At 44.1% G+C, this 19,614-nt stretch overlaps 2 protein-coding genes across 3 annotated transcripts in view; both read right to left on the bottom strand.

The window, feature by feature from the left end:
• The window catches only part of LOC144096656 (uncharacterized), a 56,652-nt gene that overhangs the window by 5,577 nt on the left and 31,461 nt on the right, over window positions 1-19,614 (bottom strand). Inside the window, exons 3-4 of one of the 2 annotated variants that reach the window (XM_077629486.1) lie at window positions 18,059-18,126; window positions 2,265-2,345 (exon numbers count right to left, since the gene is read on the bottom strand). In XM_077629486.1, the coding sequence (XP_077485612.1) occupies window positions 2,265-2,345; window positions 18,059-18,126 (149 nt within the window). The remainder of the gene's footprint in view (window positions 1-2,264; window positions 2,346-18,058; window positions 18,127-19,614) is intronic. The other variant, XM_077629487.1, reaches the window with a different exon arrangement.
• On the bottom strand, window positions 4,884-12,098 carry LOC144096655 (uncharacterized). The gene is made up of 7 exons (XM_077629485.1): window positions 11,361-12,098; window positions 10,444-10,607; window positions 8,875-8,961; window positions 8,713-8,790; window positions 8,549-8,626; window positions 8,288-8,431; window positions 4,884-8,165 (listed from the first exon to the last, which is right to left on the bottom strand). The coding sequence occupies exons 1-7, from the start codon at window positions 11,462-11,464 to the stop codon at window positions 7,855-7,857; spliced, it is 966 nt and encodes a 321-aa protein (XP_077485611.1). The 5' UTR covers window positions 11,465-12,098; the 3' UTR covers window positions 4,884-7,854.

Below are 19,614 nucleotides of genomic sequence, written 5' to 3'. Positions count from 1 at the left end.
TCTATCTATCTATCTATCTATCTATCTATCTATCTATCTATCTATCTATCTATCTATCTATCTATCTATCTATCTATCTATCTATCTATCTATCTATCTATCTATCTATCTATCTATCTATCTATCTATCTATCTATCTATCTATCTATCTATCTATCTATCTATCTATCTATCTATCTATCTATCTATCTATCTATCTATCTATCTATCTATCTATCTATCTATCTATCTATCTATCTATCTATCTATCTATCTATCTATCTATCTATCTATCTATCTATCTATCTATCTATCTATCTATCTATCTATCTATCTATCTATCTATCTATCTATCTATCTATCTATCTATCTATCTATCTATCTATCTATCTATCTATCTATCTATCTATCTATCTATCTATCTATCTATCTATCTATCTATCTATCTATCTATCTATCTATCTATCTATCTATCTATCTATCTATCTATCTATCTATCTATCTATCTATCTATCTATCTATCTATCTATCTATCTATCTATCTATCTATCTATCTATCTATCTATCTATCTATCTATCTATCTATCTATCTATCTATCTATCTATCTATCTATCTATCTATCTATCTATCTATCTATCTATCTATCTATCTATCTATCTATCTATCTATCTATCTATCTATCTATCTATCTATCTATCTATCTATCTATCTATCTATCTATCTATCTATCTATCTATCTATCTATCTATCTATCTATCTATCTATCTATCTATCTATCTATCTATCTATCTATCTATCTATCTATCTATCTATCTATCTATCTATCTATCTATCTATCTATCTATCTATCTATCTATCTATCTATCTATCTATCTATCTATCTATCTATCTATCTATCTATCTATCTATCTATCTATCTATCTATCTATCTATCTATCTATCTATCTATCTATCTATCTATCTATCTATCTATCTATCTATCTATCTATCTATCTATCTATCTATCTATCTATCTATCTATCTATCTATCTATCTATCTATCTATCTATCTATCTATCTATCTATCTATCTATCTATCTATCTATCTATCTATCTATCTATCTATCTATCTATCTATCTATCTATCTATCTATCTATCTATCTATCGTCATTTTATTCTTTACTTCTAAGTACTGAGTCGATGTTTCAGGGTACAAAGAGCAAGGCATTTCTATCTTCAATTGTGTTCGTTTAGCGCCTTCTGTATATGGATCTACCTGTTTAAGCTTCGCATCCCTTAGTGGCATAGAGTAGTGTATTCGAATCATGGATGAGGACATAACAGAAAACTTGTCACCACAGACACGTGTTTCCATAATACTCTGGAATATTATTTATCTGTACATCTATCGTTATATGCAGCGTGTATAAGAATTCGCCGAGAAACGAAGATATCTGTAACGCGAACATGCACCAAGTGTATTTGTTTTCATTAAAGCTACATTGCTGGATTCTTTCATTAACGGCCACACGTTGGCGCAATTTCCATGCCGTTTAGAAGACCCCGTTTGAAGAATGCGGCTTGGTCCGGCATCATATTTCCAAATGTTGGCAACATATATGTTCCTCTGCCTGCAATCCTGAAAACTACACTGCTTGTGCGAAAGTGCTATGCATGTTTTTTTGTTTAGCACACAGGAGAAAAGAAAGAAGTTATCACTTGCACCGTGTAACTTACTGAGAGTGCCAATGATTATAGTTAATTCTTTAGAAGTGCTTGTTTCTACAACGCACAAAGACTAGAATCGAGTCATACAGCGCATTTATCTGGAACCAGTGCTTCTGGCCAGATACTTCCTAACAAAAAATTTTGATTACCCGAACGTGTTCAAAAAGACTACATTCGGTCTTTTCATGACATTTTCCTTGTTAAGCTCGGTTTGGTTACTCTGTTATCGATGTATATTTTGTAAAAGTGCTGCGTAGGTAGCAATGAAAATATCAAGGATGTCGACATACAGAGTACTTGCGTGATTCACATATACTGTTTAAAACGTCTGCTGATTGCTGCTTTAAGGGTTGGCGCTTTTCAGCTTTGGCTATAAGCTTCATCGCCGTAGCCTTCAAATGTCGCGTTCAAAATAATCATGGCCAGGTTAAGAAGAGAAATCTAGAATACGTTTTATTGTTGACCACACTATACTCGGTACCTCAAAATTCTACCTTGGAACACCAACAATGAGGGAAAAGTGCTGCAGTCGCCTAAAGGCATCCTAAATGAATTTACATTGAAGTAATAACTTACGATGTCCATGGTAGTCCAAATCAGCGACGTCACAGTTCTCGTAGTCAGTGTAGTACACTATACCATCTCGTACAGTCGGATCTGAGGGAATTTCAATTGTGGTAAACACGCTTACAAAAAAAATGTTGCAACATTTGCTAACTAAAAGTTTTTGTTTCAGCGCAACTATGGTGGGTGGGAAGAAAGGTTATTGCCCTATTTATTTATTTATAAATATTGGCTTAAAAGCCTACCGCTTGCAAATATTCCAAAAAGCTTCATGAACTGCTTCGAGGACGACAGCAACTCGGGTAACCAGAAAAAAATGAGAGAGTGATTCTCCTGAAAACCAGTATAAGTATAAGCTGTTCTGTGCGCCAAAATAAAGAACGCGTATTACATCATCCAAAAGCACATCTCTTTCTTGGTTTAGTTTGGTGCGGGCTACATTTACCTATGTAAGGCAGAGCGAAATTTGTCAAGGCACAATGAAGGAACGGCACTTCTAATAAGTCATTTAGAACGAAGTTTTCCACTGATCGACTTCAGCGTCTTCACACAGCAGCATTTCAGTTCTTCATAGGCCTTTGTTAAAAATATGCAGAGCAGTAAAATCTGCTGGCGTGATGGCTCACGATATTTCACTAATTTAGATCTCAATAAATTCTATGTGTTCGCAGAAGTTCTGTTTTTATTCATACAAAAAAAATGTTATGAATTCTACTACAAAACAGTCCAAGTGGAGTCATCCCATATGAAACAAACCAGATATGGCACTCGACCGTCATGGATACGTCCGAAAAACACCCGCGCTCCTTTCATTTAACTGTGCAGTTTATATGCGAACTTGTTCCAAGAAAAAACTGCCATCTCAGAAGAATCCAAAGTTTTTAGCCAAGAATACAAATGAATTAAATGAAATAAGTTTTTTGACGTGTAAATGAAAACCTTTGTCATGACAACTATAAATTTCGAGGGGCGATAAATGATGCTCTTGCAAATTCTTCTGTACATATTTTACAATTTTCGAACAACCCCCATAACACTGGAAATGATGAAATGAAAAGAAAGTATATTCCATCTGGAGTATATTTTCACTTATTTAGTGCGTTAGCATGGCTGACATATCTTATAAAAACTAAGTTTGAATATGTTTAGTGCGGCAAGGTTTCGACATAAAGTAATAAACATTCTCAAAAGACACCTAATCTTCATTTTCGACCGCATGTAGCGCCCAATAACGCTCTATTTGAAACTCAGACGCTCAGCATTTAGAATAGGCAAGTTTACTAGCGACAAACACTTGACGCCGAATCAAAATAAATATTTTTTTATCTAAACAAATTTGCAGTAAAATAAATATTTTTTTTATCTAAACAAATTTGCAGTACTGAATCACTGCGGAGTTCGTGATTCTGTGGATCCGATGCAACGCAACGCGCATATCAGCGAGAAACCTTTGTTGTTGAAGAGCCTTCAGCGCTCGCAGTAGAAAGCAACTCGTATCGCATCCTTGCATTACCTTTATTTTTCAAGAAATTTCGTATTCCTTTTACTGTGTAGACATTGAAGAAAAAGTGCATTCTTCTTTTCCTGTGCAACGAATAGCGAAAATGTTCGGCGTAATTTTTTTCGCGATTTTGCACTTAATTTCTACACAGCGCACTGACTGCTAGGTAGAGAGCTGCAGTGCTGCTTTGAAGGTCACATTTGGAGCGCAACGCAAAGAAAAGGACCACGTACGCAAACCGAGAAGCAAGCCAGCAAGCGTGTGCTCCATTCGCCCACCGGTGACGGTGCCGTGAAACACGTGAGAAACAGGGAGAATCGGGGAAACGTCAGGTTCATGTATGAAGAAAAAGGAACGCCGACCAAAAGGTTGTTGTTTAAAACGAAGACGTTTCGGCTTCCATACGGAAGCCTTGATCACTGGGCGGAAAGACAAAAGCACAAAGCTTTAGTGCGCCGCAGTAATCGCCCCAAGCATCTTGCGTACGTAGGCGGGAGATATCCTGCGTTGTGGTTAAGGGTTTTGTCTGTTGTTTGGATTATCAGGGATTCCAGATATCGACGTGAAAGCCAATTCTTTTCTCTTGCTATGGCTGATGCTTCTTCCCAAGCTATGTTGTGCGCCGCGGCTTCCAAGATGTATACTGGTAGCGAAGGCTCCATAGACGCCCATTGGTCCAAAAAATGGCGGCTCATGGGCACTCCAGCGCCCCCTGGATTTTGGGGGGCAAACTACGCAAACGTGACGTAAATGACGTCGCGCATACGTATGCTTTTGGCGCGAATTATAAAGCGGTCTTTCTGTAGAAACCGCGTTTTCGAGCCCGTATCTCTCGAAGGTTGCTGCCTTTCAGCGCGCCCCAACCTTTGCCAGTCAAATGTGCTCGAGTTCCTGCTAGTTATGGCCTTGTTAATGTGCAATTGGGAACGCAATGAAAGTGACTGGTAAAGGAGGGGCAGCATAGAAAGGCAGCAACACTTCCAGACACTGGCGAAGCATGCATGATTCGTAGTGCAAATACTGGTGCTAGTACTTTTGAGAGCTTTTGATTACAGCAAGGTATGATGCACAAAACACTGGCTCAAGTGCACAGTTCGCAATAGAGTGTACGGCAAGTATGGTTTTCATAGTTTCATATTCATTGTTTATTGCAGCAACCAAACAAATACAGTCACAAAGCACACCCTTGGCACACAAACAAAAAATACATGTCACAGGCAGCACAAGCAGTATTGTTTAAGTTGGCTAATCATCTCAATAGTCACAGTGAAGATAGGAAAAAGCCCTGAAGTGCCACGAACGTTGTCAGGAAATTGAAAAGTATAGAAAACAATGCTACGACAGCTTCAATTGAAGCAAACATAACATGACATAAGTAGGCGCATCAACACAGACCATAGAGCACACTGGGATTATTCTTCACATTTAATTTCTTCAGCTGAAAGAATATAGCAGGTGCGTTTACATCTGCAAGGCAATGTTAAAGCCAGCTTTAGCACCCTCAAACGTGCTCAACGTAGGAGCAAATACCATACATTGAGCCGGCGTACCATCTCCAGAGTACTTCTAGTCGTTAGCCGGATAAATTTGAAGTAATTTTACGTCAACAAAAGTACACATGAAGTACAGCGTACAGTGAAGTGCAAGGACATTCACGGGGCAGTAAAGCATGTAATCAGTGTACTGTACGCTACAATATAGCCAGATAAAAGTCTAGCGCTGTTCTGTTCGTTGCGCTGACAAAGATCCTACTAAAAACTCTGAGATGCAACTAGCCTGCTAAAAGGTGGCCTGGTAGCCAGTGGTGCCGAGTGGTAGTTATGATGACAATGGTTGATTTCATTATACCTGGCAGCACGGAACTGCAGGGGGGGCGAGCAGGTGGAAAAATTAATCCCAGCGCCACGGAAACTAGGTTAATCCATTGCCTAGAAAGTCTCCTTTCAGAGGCATTCGCTTTATCGGTATGGCGTTTTATCTGACAATATTGCACAAGTTTATAGGTGACACTTGAACAGGCTGTACATGGCATAAAAGTACCCTAAAAGAGCGACATAGTGGATTGAACGATGAAAGATGCTACATTGTTAAACCATTGCCCCTGTGAGCAACCACGTCACATCCTAGCAAATCAAAATACACAAGTAAAAAATAAAAGAATAAAACCAGGCTGTGAACCAGAAAAAAACCCTTTGCAACCGTTAAACCAGACTAAGCTGATTTGTTGCAAAGGCTGCATAATAGCCTGCAACTTCACAAAATATTCAGCCAACAGCTCGGGAATTGCATCCTTTTCATTTGCTTAGCCTCAGTGCTTGCTTCGTGGCTTTCCGTTTAGTAGTTTGACTGTGCAGTTCAAGATTTTTTCTGCGTGCAAGCCAATGCAGCCTCACCCTGACGAACAGGGCAAACAAACCATCATAAACGTCATCACCACACACAGTCAGCGATTTTTCTACCTTGGCATGAAGCAACATGCACAGATCATGCCCTACTTGTTCTTTTCCCACAATATTGGCACTAGATGCGACAAAAACCTGCTCGCAAGCATTGATGAAAGCTACAAACGAGGGTGTAGGAACTGACAGGCTCCCAAAGTCACCTTCTCCAGGATTTTTGACACTTAAGAGAGAACTTGGCTCTGATCGGCAAAGGCGGCATTTTCTAGCCTCACCTCGCACGTATGTGGCCCTGTAACACACCTGTGATCATTCATAAACTTGTAGGCAAGCCAGCCAGCAAAATAGACAATGTTGTTCTCTAGTATTGGAGACTGATAATCATATGGCAAAACTTCTACTGCAACTGGCAAAGATGTGGCAGCTGTACAGAGAGAAGGAGCAGACTTACATAAACAAACTGGGAGAGTGGCTAGAAGGCTAGACATGTCTTCAGCACAGTTGCTGCTTTCCGACAGTTTGAAAAGGTTGTTAACTAAAAGATGCCTAAATGCTGCTTGAAACTGCCGGCAAGACGAGTTGCTGTATGATCCAGATTTCGACCTAACAATAGAAAAGGTGTTTTCAAGTGCATCCTGGTTCAGGTGCCTGGTAAGGAGGTATGTCAAACCATAGCGAGAGGCCAGGTGGTTCCATAACAGCAGCACAGCCCTCATAGTTTGGCAGAAGCCACGGATGCAAAGAGGCTGCCGCGCACAGCCTAGAACTTCGATGTTTTCGAAAACTGCAATACACTCTTCCAAAAACTCTTCATGCACAGATCCTGCACAAATTGCAGATGCATACGGAGACTTTCCCCGCTTCTGTGAAGTATTTAGACTGTCAAAGAGTCTATCAATCCTCTCAACAAATCTGGCTGTGTGGATAGCCTCTGATGGCAACTGTTGGAATGTTACCAATGAGCACAATGCAGCAGCGCAATGATTGCTGAATACCTGTGCTGCGAGTTTCACAGACATCTTCGAAGCAAAAGTTAAATTAAAGTGCCGGGCACTCAACTTTGGGATGGACCGAATTTGCATTTCTCGATCCTTCTCATAAGCCTGTCGTATGTACGAGCTTTTAATTGTGTCATTGCCTACCCTGAAGTCATACTTGAAGAGCATATTGCGCAAGCACTTGAGCAAATGCGGTGGATCAAAAGTAAAGAAAAGCGGTTCACCATTCGCACTTAAGTATGGCTTTTCAGGGGTCACAAGTTTCGAAAACAGAGAAACATTTTGGTTCCCCTGATCACAAACCACAGCCACAGGCTGCAATCCAGCTCCAACCAACATTTTGTGGCATTTGAAGAGGAGGTCATAGAGAACAGTTGCAGGTGCTGCCTTATCTGCAAAGAAGTAGCCAAGAGGCTGCTTCCACGGCGTACATATTCCTTTGGCCATGAACACAAGCGCCTTGTTTGCAAGATTTGGACCTTGTGCTGCACTGTACTCTTCAAGGCCTTCAAATCTGTCCGACACTGGATTGTACGACAGCTCCTTTGAAACATGCATTTCATCAAAAATTATGGTGCAAGCCCTGTCTTGCCGTGGAAAAGACGCTGCCCGTTGCTCGATCAAATCAAAAACTTCAGGATAAAATCCAACCCTCAATGGTACGCGTGCAAGCCACAGCTGCAGTGACCTAACAGATGGAAGTTTCAGGAGTTTCCTGCAATATCTGTAACCTTTGGGCTGCGGAAGTATAAACCTAAAGCAAAGGTTTTGTTTTGGCTGCACCATCGACGGCCAAACCTGCTGACATTGTGCATCTTTAACTGAGCTTCAACAAAAGCAGCAACAGCTGGTGTTAAGTGCTCACGCAGACTATCTACCAATTCGGCAGTGGTCTTCATGCGACGGCGCTGAAGCAGCAGTCCTTGCAGCCTCTTGTTGCGGTTACGCAGCTGCCTGAGCTTGGCTCGAAGTTTCTGCAGTGGCCGCCTTTCATTGATGGGGCTGGTGAAAGATCCTGCAACGTACAGAGTCGACGGAAGAGCAATAAGTTGCTACGTCGGGTTTAGTCATAGCTGCATGTAGTCCTGTAGCACCAAAAAGTGCGCAATATTGCGAAAGCGTTGTAAAATTGCTAACCTTCATAAGAAAGAGGCGAACTGCTGAACGGAGCTCCTGGTGACAGATCAGTACTCGCTGACAGTGTTGCGGCCACCCCTGCCGTGCCAGGTTCCAGAGATGAAGCGCTTGCTTCAGTGCTTGGTCCTGCATATGTGTGGTCAGCTGCGCCCACAGAATATAAAGAACAAAATATAGTGACAGCACAGTTCTGACAGGGAAGCCAGCAACCCAACAATGCACAAATAATAACTAAGCGCCACAGGCGGAATTAACACTTACACTGAACCATTATGAAGCCAATGGCGTGGGAACCATCTTGGTTCAGCGTAGAACCAGTAGGGCTGGCACCATCTGCATCTGCACAGCGCACAGACAAGGAATTGTAGCATATTTCTGAGCCATACCTCCTCAGGCTTTTCGAGCAGATACGAAATAACAATCACCTTCTTGGAAGAGCAGCAGCGACTGGGACGACCGACTCTGGACGTACCCCTTGGAAACAGGTTCACCGGAGACAGCAGCTATCATAGGAAGCAGTCCAATGAGCTTTCAGTAGTCACCATTTTCAAAAGATTTATGTCAGTTATGCATACAACCCTGCTCACCTGGTTCTCCAGCCCGGCGCACTGATGCCGAAGTTTCGCTCAGAGATTGTGAACAGTTCATGTCGCTGCTGCATTCGCTTGAGGTGTCTGAAATGCCAACATTATTGCGGAGAGAAAAGAGAATTCAGTACCTTTATAGTAAATAATTTCCAAAGAACTATAGCTTCCACAGCATGCGGTTCACATTGTCATCACTCTAGAACGAAAAATGCTTATCCAATGAAATAAAATTCTGTTTACCACCCTTAATCGTTAGGCACATTAGTTTGATGTCATCAGCAGCTGTGGAGTACCAGTAAATCATTTGCAATTTTCATATGCTATGTTTTACTTTGAAGAGTGCGAAATTCGCCTGTCACACAAACAACGATAGCTCGCAAATCAAGTAATGTGCCCCATATTGTGTACAGATTTATGCAGGTCAGCCTATGGCCTGCGCAATGAGATGCAACAAGATGAATTCTTAAGCAATTATCGCAAAAAATAAAAACCTGTACAAACATTGGCTTTCGCTAGCATGAATATTGAGGAAAAAGGCAACAACACAAACAATTATTAGTGCATTTCTATAATCGTTCAGTGCATGCTTTGATACATAACACATGAGCACACAATATCTCGAGAAGCTTTTCACCAAGCGTACCTTGCCCAAGTCGGCATAAGATTGCATCCTGATAAGACTGAAGATGAAAAAAGAAGCTCTGCATACAAGAAAGCAAAGTTCTGGAGCGCTAAAATTCATCAAACATTCAGGAAGGCTCACCCTTTTTTCCCCCTCACTTCTTTTGAGCTATCAAAGGAAGGACGAGAATGCCCTCTGGACACGACAGGGACCGTTCATGAGACAAGGTTTCACGGTGAATATGAAAGATTCAACTCCCACTTGCTGCAAAACATGTAGAGTCGCCTGGTTTCCGTTGCTGAAGTGGCTAGCGGCATCAAACAGCCTGAACCGGAAGACTGACAGACTCACGTTAAGATCCTTTGGAGCCCTTTGCCATACCAGACTATCGAATATCCCACTTCCATTATCCTTTTTTTTACCGGAAATATCAGGCAAGAGTATTCACACCGTCACTGTACTTTTTCCGCACCCGTGCCTAGAAATTCGCTTGAGCACCCTTCGCCTACTAAGCTTGTGCCATTAGCTTACCACAAGCACAAACCTAATTCTATGCTATGTTGGACATTTGTCACGAACCTCACATACAGTGTACAGTGCATACAAGAGACGTAAAACGAATATTATATATATATATATATATATATATATATATATATATATATATATATATATATATATATATATATATATATATATATATATATATATATATATATATAGATGTGTGCTCACGTGAAAGCGATACTTCCATTTTCGTTTTCGCTTAGCAGGGTGCAGGTAAAAATTTACTGTAATTTTTAAAGCCACAACACAGATACATAATTCGTTTTGCAAAAAACGCTAGACTGTTTACGGTTACGACAAAAAGGAAAAATTTCATTTTTTCACAAAACCTGACATTTTAAGGGCGGCGAATGCCTTAAAAGTTTGATAACAAAAATAACCGGCAATGCTTGCTCGAGTAGGCAAAGCATCGTGTCGCAGCCTTCCTGACATCAGATACACAGATGGTTCGAAGTGCCTCGAGCAAATCCTGAGTTCTCGTAGCTGCGACGGCGCCTTCTTCTCCAGGCTGACGTTGCGGCAGAACTGCACCCACGCTCGGCACCTGGACGTGATGCAACATGCACGTTAGATACAACTGCGCCAAAAGGAATACGCATACTCGAAACGCCAATGCGTCATTATTCCTATCACTGCTAACTGCAGTAAATTATACTTGCATTACATCTGAACTATGCTCGCGCCAAGCTCTCTGCGCCCCAGAGTGCGGTAACGCTCATCCTCTTGCCACGCGGCTAGCTGCTTTTCTAAGCTCAACGAGTGACGAGAGTGAAGTGCGTTTAAAATTACCCTGACAGTCATGTATATGTAGGACAGCAATACCAAGGCAGGCAATAACTCCTGCTGAGCGAATCCAGTTAAAGCCTCCTCAAAGCCGCGCACATACACGAGGCTGAGTTTCGATACTCCCAGCTGCGAGGGGATCCTCAAATTGGCTTCATGGTTTTGCAAAACTAAACAATGTCGTACTCGGAGCTGTCAGGTAGCAAACTTTGTTCTAAATGGGCCTCCCGGTCAGTAGCGTGCACGTGGTTGCTCCTGAGAGCCCGGTGTGAAGTTCACGTTGGTGATAGTCAGCTGCATGAAACTCACTATAAATTAGAAAAATGTGGGCCTCTTTCGCACACCTCAGCACTGAAAGTGTGTGCCCTGCAGTGTAGTACATAAATATCCCCGAAAACATGAAGCCAAGTACGCACGAACGGGTTATAGCTATGAAACACGAGCGAACAGCCCGGCGAAACCATATCGAAGCTATCGTGCATACCTAGAGACGACGACACTGTCAAGAGCTCACCTGTGAAAGTCCAGCGGGAATCGGTGTAGCTTGACACCAGTGGTACTATCCACGCTGTTGCAGTGTACCACGGAGCATCGTTTCTTCACATGCCGCAAGCTCATCTTGAAATGAAGCGCTAAGCGCTTCAAAAGAAGAGCGCGAAGCGTGCAAAGACGGAAAAAGACTGCGCACTGGCCGCACGCCGAAGGAAACGACAAAACCGAGAAAACTGCCGCAGCGGTGCAGCGGGGTGCAAATCTTACCGAACGGTGACAAAGAAGCGACGTGCAAGGACGACGAAAACTTCGCAAAAGGAGCGTTTTGAGACCGGCGAGCTAAATTTATACGCTTTACCAGGCGCGCCATCGCAGACAGCTGGCGATATGAAATCGCTTCGTAAGCTCCCGCCACTGTGGCCGGGTTAGCCGGGTATCGAAACAAGGCCTGCAAAGACGCGCTGTAATGCACCGCACACTCATGAATAGGGGGCAGGTCAAGAGTGTTGCAAAAATACAAAATTTGCCAGGTTTTAATAAAATGACTTACCTCTTTCATAAAACAAGGTGCTAATATATTTTTCTTTTCTATTGGCAGATTACATTCCAATTTTGTAGTTTTATCATTTATTTATATGAGTGTTTTGCCCCCCCAACCTCCGGTTGTGCTGCAGTCGCGCTAAACCACTTTTCGGCCCAGCCTTCGCCACCACTATAAATCCGCCTTGCGGCTTCCACGTGTTGCGCAAGTGCATTAGATGCAATCTTTTTTTCCTGACGTCGTTCTTGTGGTCCCGCAATCGCCTTTCGAAATTCCCGCTCTCGCCGATATAGCAGTAGTCGCAGTCTGCGCAGGGAATCTTATAGATGACGCCAGGAAACTTCTCTTTCTTTATCTTGTCTTTGGCGGCCACGAGCTTATGCCCCAGCTTGCACGCAGGAACGTGAGCGACGTGCACACCGTAAGTGCGCAGAACGCGAGCCAGACTCGCTCACGCCCGGCACATATGGGATAGCGGCTCGGGCTCGGAAAGGAGGACCAACTGGTTCTGATGGGCGTGAAGGCCGTTGAATAACAGAATCCACGAAGTGCTTGGGGTAGCCGCATTCACTCAATTCTCGGCGCACTTGACGTAGTTCAGCAGCCCGATCTTCTGGCCTTGGACAGATGTTTTTGGCACGTCGGACGAGGGAAGCCACGACGGAGCGTTTGTGGAAAACCGGGTGGACAGAATTAAAATGAAGATACCGGCCTGTGTGGGTTTCTTTTCTATAAACTTTGAAAGGAAGGCGGTTTCCACGGCGTCCCACCAAAACGTCCAGAAAAGGAAGACGGCGTGCAGCCTCCTCCTCTACAGTGAATTGAATGGAATATTTCATGCTATTGATGTCATCTGTGAAAGGACCTAACGCCTTCTTTTTGATATTACAGAAACAATCGCCGACGTAAAGCACAAAAACCTTTGGGCGCGGTTCGAAGGTAGCCAGTGGGCGAGCTTCTATTGCTTCCATGGTAAGGTTTGCGGTTGTCACCGATATAGATGCGCCCATAGCAGTGCCATGAACTTGTCTATAGACTGTACCCCGGAAAACAAAATAAGTGTTCTCAACAACCGCAAACCTTACCATGGAAGCAATAGAAGCTCGCGCACTGGCTACCTTAAAATCTGATGCTTCGATAGGGGTTCTTTCACACAATCCGTCGTCATTCTGCAGCGCTGAGCGGCACACCTCCACAGCCAGATCCGCGGGTACGCTGGTGAACAGCGATTTCACATCAAAGGACATCATGACCTCGTCGTCCTCCACCGTGACATCACGTAATTTCTCAATAAAATCGAAAGAGTCACGTATGAAAGTCGAGCCCTTTCCAACGAGTGGCGCAAAAACCTTGTGTAAGTATCCCGACAAGCGGTATAAGGGCGACCGTGTAAAGTCAACTATTGGTCGCATCGGGACGTTTGGCTTGTGGATCTTCGGGAGACCATACAAGGCGGGAGCTGACCAATTGTGGCAGAGGAGCTTGAAAAAAAGTGACTTGTGGTCCGGTGGAACAAATCGGAAGATGTCAGTCAAAAGAATCTGCAAGTTTTTTTCTACCTTGAGCGTAGGGTCCCGCTTCAGCGGCAGGTACGTACTGTCATCCTGCAGAAGGCCAGTCATTTTCTCAACGTAGTCTTTGCTGTCCAAGATGACGGTAGCGTTGCCTTTGTCAGCGGGAAGTATAATAATGTCCGTGTTTTTACGCAGGCTTTTGATGGCATCACGCTCCTCGGAAAGAAGGGGGGTCGGAGGATGTCGCGGAAGCTTGGCAAGGATGCTGACTGCACGAGTTCGGGTCTCATCTCGGCTGTTGTTCTCTACTTGAATTATAGCGCGTTCGGCAGCACTGACGATTTTTCTTGCGTCCGGCGCACGTCTCGTGTTAAAGTTCAACCCGAGCCTAAGTACGGCGAGTTCTGCTCGAGTAGGCCTGTAAGAAGACAGGTTGTGGACTGTCGAAGTGGACGGGCCAGGCGCAAACACTTTTTCGCGAATCAGCAGCCTTGATAACTTCTTTTGGTGGGAAAACTCTCGTTGGCGGGACTGGTGGCTCACCTAGTAGTTAGCATGTAACTTGATGCTGGCGAAGTCGTCCGGACACTGGTGCTCGAGGCGGCGACAACCAAAGAAGACTTCGTTCTGCAGGTGCCTGATAGAGGCTTTACAATCTAGGATCCTGGCTTGAAGCAGTTGCCGTTCCGCTCTTGATAGCACGCTGTGGCCAAAGGCCGTGTCAACAGGTCGCAGCAGACGGAGGGATCTCGGAATGAGGCTCCTAGCCTTGCATATGAGGTTAAAATCCAGATGGGCTTTGAAAACAGAGAGCCGCATGGATAGCGAAACTTACTGGCGCACTTGAGTGATGAAAGGTCGGCCATACGACCGTCGTAGCGTAATGAAATCTAAAGTCTGACGAAAACTGACGAGAACAAGGCTGCTGCCTCGCGAAAAAGTGTTTGCGCCTGGCCCGTCCACTTCGACAGTCCACAACCTGTCTTCTTACAGGCCTACTCGAGCAGAACTCGCCATACTTAAGCTCGGGTTGAACTTTAACACGAGACGTGCGCCGAACGCAAGAAAAATCGTCTGTACTGTCGAACGCGCTATATGTCAAGTTGATAACAACCGCCGAGATGAGGCCTGAACTCGTGCAGTCAGCATCCTTGCCAAGCTTCCGCGACATCCTCCGACCCCCTTCTTTCCGAGGAGCGTGATGCCATCAAAAGCCTGCGTAAAAACACGGACATTACTATACTTACCGCTGACAAAGGCAACGCTACCGTCATCTTGGACAGCAACGACTACGTTGAGAAAATGACTGGCCTTCTGCAGGACGACAGTACGTTCTTGCCGCTGAAGCGGGACCCTACGCTCAAGGTAAAAAGAAACTTGCCGATTCTTTTGACTGACGTCTTCCGATTTGTTCCACCGGAGCACAAGTCACTTTATTTCAAGCTCCTCTGCCACAATTGGTCAGCTCCCGCCTTGTATGGTCTCCCGAAGATCCATAAGCCAAACGTCCCGATGCGGCCAATAGTTGACTTTACACGGTCGCCCTTATACCGCTTGTCGGGCTACTTACACAAGGTTTTTGTGCCACTCGTTGGAAAGGGCTCGACTTTCATACGTGACTCTTTCGATTTTATTGAAAAAGTACGTGATGTCACGGTGGAGGACGATGAGGTCATGGTGTCCTTTGATGTGAAATCGCTGTTCACCAGCGTACCCGTGGATCTGGCTGTGGAGGTGTGCGGCTCAGCGCTGCAGAATGACGACGGATTGTGTGAAAGAACCCCTATTGAAGCATGGGATCTTCTTAAGCTGTTGCAGTTCTGCCTTGAGAACACTTTATTTGTTTTCCGGGGTGCAGTCTATAGACAAGTTCATGGCACTGCTATGGGCGCATCTATATCGGTAACAGCCGCAAACCTTACCATGGAAGCAATAGAACCTCGCGCACTGGCTACCTTCGAACCGCTCCCAAAGGTTTTTGTGCGTTACGTCGACGATTGTTTCTGTATTATCAAAAAGAATGCGTTAGGTCCTTTCACAGATCACATCAATAGCATGGAAGATTCCATTCAATTCCCTGTAGAGGAGGAGGCTGCACGCTGTCTTCCTTTTCTGGACGTTTTGGTGGAACGCCGTGGAAACCGCCTTTCTTTCAAAGTTTATAGAAAAGAAGCCCACACAGGCCGGTATCTTCATTTTAATTCTGTCCACCCGGTTTGCCACAAACGCTCCGTCGTGGCTTCCCTCGTCCGACGTGCCAAAAACATCAGCCCAAGGCCAGAAGATCGGGCTGCTGACCTACGCCAAGTGCGCCGAGAATTGAGTGAATGCGGCTACCCCAAGCACTTCGTGGATTCTGTTCTTCAACGGTCTTCACGCCCATCAGAACCAGTTGGCCCTCCTTTCCGAGCCCGAGCCGGCATCCCATATGCGCCGGGCGTGAGCGAGTCTTTGGCTCGCGTTCTGCCCACTTACGGTGTGCACGTCGCTCACGTTCCTGCGTGCAAGCTGAGGCATGAGCTGGTGGCTGCCAAAGACAAGATAAAGAAAGAGAAGTTTCCTGGCGTCATCTATAAGATTCCCTGCGCAGACTGCGACTACTGCTATATCGGCGAGAGCGGGAATTTCGAAAGGCGATTGCGGGACCACAAGAACGACGTCAGGAACAAAAAGATTGCATCTAATGCAATTGCGGAACACGTGGAAGCCGCGGCGCACAATATAGCTTGGGAAGAAGCATCAGTCATCGTAAGAGAAAAGAATTGGCTGTCACGTCGATATCTGGAATCCCTGATAATCCAAACAACAGACAAAACCCTTAACCACAACGCAGGCAATCTCCCGCCTACGTGCGCAAGATGCTTGGGGCGATTACTGCGACGCACTTAAGCTTTGTGCTTTGGGCTTTCCGCCCAGTGATCAAGGCTTCCGTATGGAAGCCGAAACGTCTTCGTTTTAAACAACAACCTTTTGGTCGGCGTTCCTTTTTCTTCATGCATGGATCTTCTACCCGATTAGACGAGTTTTCGTCAGACTTTATATTTCGGAAACGTGAGGTAATCAACCGCTGAAATCGTGTTAATCAGTGGTGATTACGTGGTACATTGCGTAGTTCTATCTTTTCTTTTTTGGCTGGTTCCTAAGGTGTGGACTGACCCACGATCATAGGGAATTCAATCTTCTTACCTCGGAGAGCACTTTACAGGACGCTGACACATGCATCGCGCTCTACGAAAAAAGATATTCTCTTCACATTGAGGAACACCAATTTCCTCGTGTCTTTTTGAATGAACAGTGCACTATAGCCTAGCTTTGAAGAGAAAAGATTCAAAAGAAAGCAAGCGTTTTTTAAACACGCATTCATACGGCACTGCATGAATAAGTGCCCCATGCCATGTTTAATGTTCCACATATGAAAGTTAAAAGAGGACCGGACAAGTTGCGGGAACTGCCATCGTGCGTTTTTCTTTTCCAATAATTTTTTCACAGAAGAGTAGGTGGGTATATTAAAAGAAAAAAAAGAACGAATAAGCGACAAAATGCACCGAACAGTAAGGATCATGTGGGGTTAGTATGCTCCACAAGTGGAAGACAACAATTTGTTTCCAAGCCCAACGCAGACCCCACTGCTTGTCCGCCGCACAAGCATGCGAGACGTTCTCTCGACTGCGCCCCAGCTTCTTTCCTGCCAGAATTTGAAATTGGAGTTATGTAGGCTCGTGCGAGACACGAACCTGCGATGGTGCACCCGGAGCATTTTCCTCGTGGGATGTCTTGGACACCTCGGTCTTTGGCACAGCCGATCGCTTTAGTGTTCGAATTTTTGGCCTCCCGCCCTATGCGCTTAAAATCCTCGTCTTCGTGATCCTCCAAACATTCGTACTTCAGCGCGAAAAGTTTTTGATGCCACTGCAAAGGAGGCAAGCACTGAGGGTTGTGAAAGAAAGAGAGCAGTAGGAGGCGCTGAGTGCGCTGTCCAGCGTGAGAAAACCAGCGGCTGACCGTGGCGGTCCATAACGACCCATGGCGGTGGTGGAAACGGACTGCGTTGTAGAGCTAAGCAAAAATGGCTGGTGACTTAGGGTTCTCGAAGTCCGGGAGCGCTAAAAGAAACCATGCACTCTGCTTAGCGTGAAAAACTGTATAGCAACAAACGAAGGTTAGGGCACAATCAGGGGCCACAATGCTGCAAGGCCCTTGATCCAAAATCAGGGTGAGGCTGTCTAATAGGTAATATCTTTCCTTCTTAGCCCTATGGCTGCGCTTGGGTCGATGTCGATGAGTAAACACATCTTATTACTGTATCTAATAGCTGTCCTTAAACGTATTACGCCTTTCTTATAACGAGTTGCATCTTTTGGGATAAAAAATTGGGATAAGGGAGACGTTACCCATTGGGGGGCATCCACGCAAGCGCAGGCATACGGGAACAGCAAAAAGCTATACACCTTCTACAGAATTTTAGTTTTGAATTCGAGACCTGTACCGCCTTTTATCAAGAAAATCAAACATTTCAGAGTATGTCTTAGTTTCCTTCTCCTGCTGAAAGTCGCAATATTTGAGGAATATAAAACGCACTGCAGAATTGTCGACCTGCGGCTTACAGCAGCCCAAGCACTCGTCGAGTTGTAAAGTATAAGCATGATGAAGCCACCTATACATTACCTCCATCGACTGTAAAGGTGATTGTTCCAGGAATATCACCAGCTTTCACGTGAAATGGAATCTCTTGCCTGCACAAATTCAAAGCAAGATGTTTAAATATGTGGTCCGGTCCGGGATGCCACATGAGCATGGACTGAACAAAATTGTGCATAGGACAGGGTATAGCCTAACAACTTTTTCTAGAAAACGTGTTTAAAGCCTCAGCCGCTTCGAAAGGTGTAAGTTCCAGGATTGCAATTTTTTTCTGTACACGGCTGCAGAATTGTAAAACAGACTTTTTTGTGCTGAGCGGTTTTCTGAGATATGTAAGTGTATGATCGGCCTGAATGGAAAGTGAGGATATTCAACGGGTACTGTTCTTTTATTAAGCTGCAATGTGAATTTAAGTTTGCTGGCTGCTACGATCAAGAATATTGCAATGCTATTCATAAACCTGCTTTTGAAGTCGGGTTAGCAAATGTTTATGTGATTTTACTTATGGCACGGCTGTTAAGAGACAACCCGCCGCGTTAATACTTCTATCGCTGAGTAAAAAACATACCTAAACATCAACTGCTCCCTGTATTTCCCGAATGCTGTACATTTAGCACAGTAAAACGGTTTCTATTCTACTGGTGACTGTATCTTTGGGGCAGTGTGCCTTAGCTTTCGGCGTTATCATGAGAATATCCACCATGAATTCGTTGTAAGCAATGCGCTTCATACTGGGGGAAAAAGTGCGAAGAGTTTTTCATCTGGAAAAGTTAGCTGCACAAAAGAACAATAAATACCGCAGGAACACTGAAGGTTTCATTGGCTGACATTATTCTCTTCCTCTTTCAGCACGTTAATTACGGCGAGAAAAAGTGTTCTAAATTAGTACACAGCGTTAAAGTTCGCGATAGATAGCAAGAAGTGCTCATACATTGTTCAAATTGAGGAGGTAACACTACATTAAGAGAGAGAATTCGACCATTGGCTAACCTGTCTAATTCATAAAGAAAGTTCATCTTCACCGAGTGCACCAGTACTCACCTTTTGGGAAAGAAAATTAAACCTAGAAGATATTCTGGAAATCATACTAACGAAAGTGCCACGGGTTGTGCGAAAGAGAAGTTATAGTTGTAACATATTTATAGAGAAGCACACGACACGAGCTTGCAATAGAAAGCAAAGACGATTTTACGATATCTTTTTTGAAACTCCGAGAATAAAGTTGATTTGTTTAGGAACATGTAGGCACGGAAGAATAAGAAAACCGTAGTGCACTGCAATTTTGGATAAATATTAAAGGAATTAAAACTCCGTCGTGTATGTTAAAGGCTCAGTCGGAGTGACACGCTAAGAAAATTGTACAGAGTAAAGTTTCCGCAGCTAGCTAAACGTAGAGAGAGGGCTGAAAATATGAAAATTTTTCGAGCGCAGCTAGAAATTAGGCTATTAGCCTTGAGCTATGGAAGTATGAACTTCCGCAGCAAGGCTAGAACTTGTGACTCTCCCCTGTGTGATCGCATTTTCTCCAGAGCGCGCTGTTTCAAGGACATGATGACTGCAAAAAACGTAAAGAGGTCGGGATG

This window comes from Amblyomma americanum, chromosome 7, assembly GCF_052857255.1.
Source record: "Amblyomma americanum isolate KBUSLIRL-KWMA chromosome 7, ASM5285725v1, whole genome shotgun sequence".
In the NCBI taxonomy this organism is placed as follows: Eukaryota; Metazoa; Arthropoda; class Arachnida; order Ixodida; family Ixodidae; genus Amblyomma; species Amblyomma americanum.
This window is presented reverse-complemented; position numbering and strand designations above follow the sequence as displayed.

What these genes read in the sequence shown, in the direction of transcription:
- LOC144096655 (XM_077629485.1), bottom strand. Translation starts at nt 11,464, where the DNA reads ATGAGCTTGCGGCATGTGAAGAAACGATGCTCCGTGGTACACTGCAAC. An exon ending in TTCCCGCTGGACTTTCACAG is followed by an intron (nt 10,608 to 11,360) that starts GTGAGCTCTTGA and finishes CATCACGTCCAG; the next exon opens with GTGCCGAGCGTGGGTGCAGT. An exon ending in TTCGCCTCTTTCTTATGAAG is followed by an intron (nt 8,166 to 8,287) that starts GTTAGCAATTTT and finishes TGTACGTTGCAG; the next exon opens with GATCTTTCACCAGCCCCATC.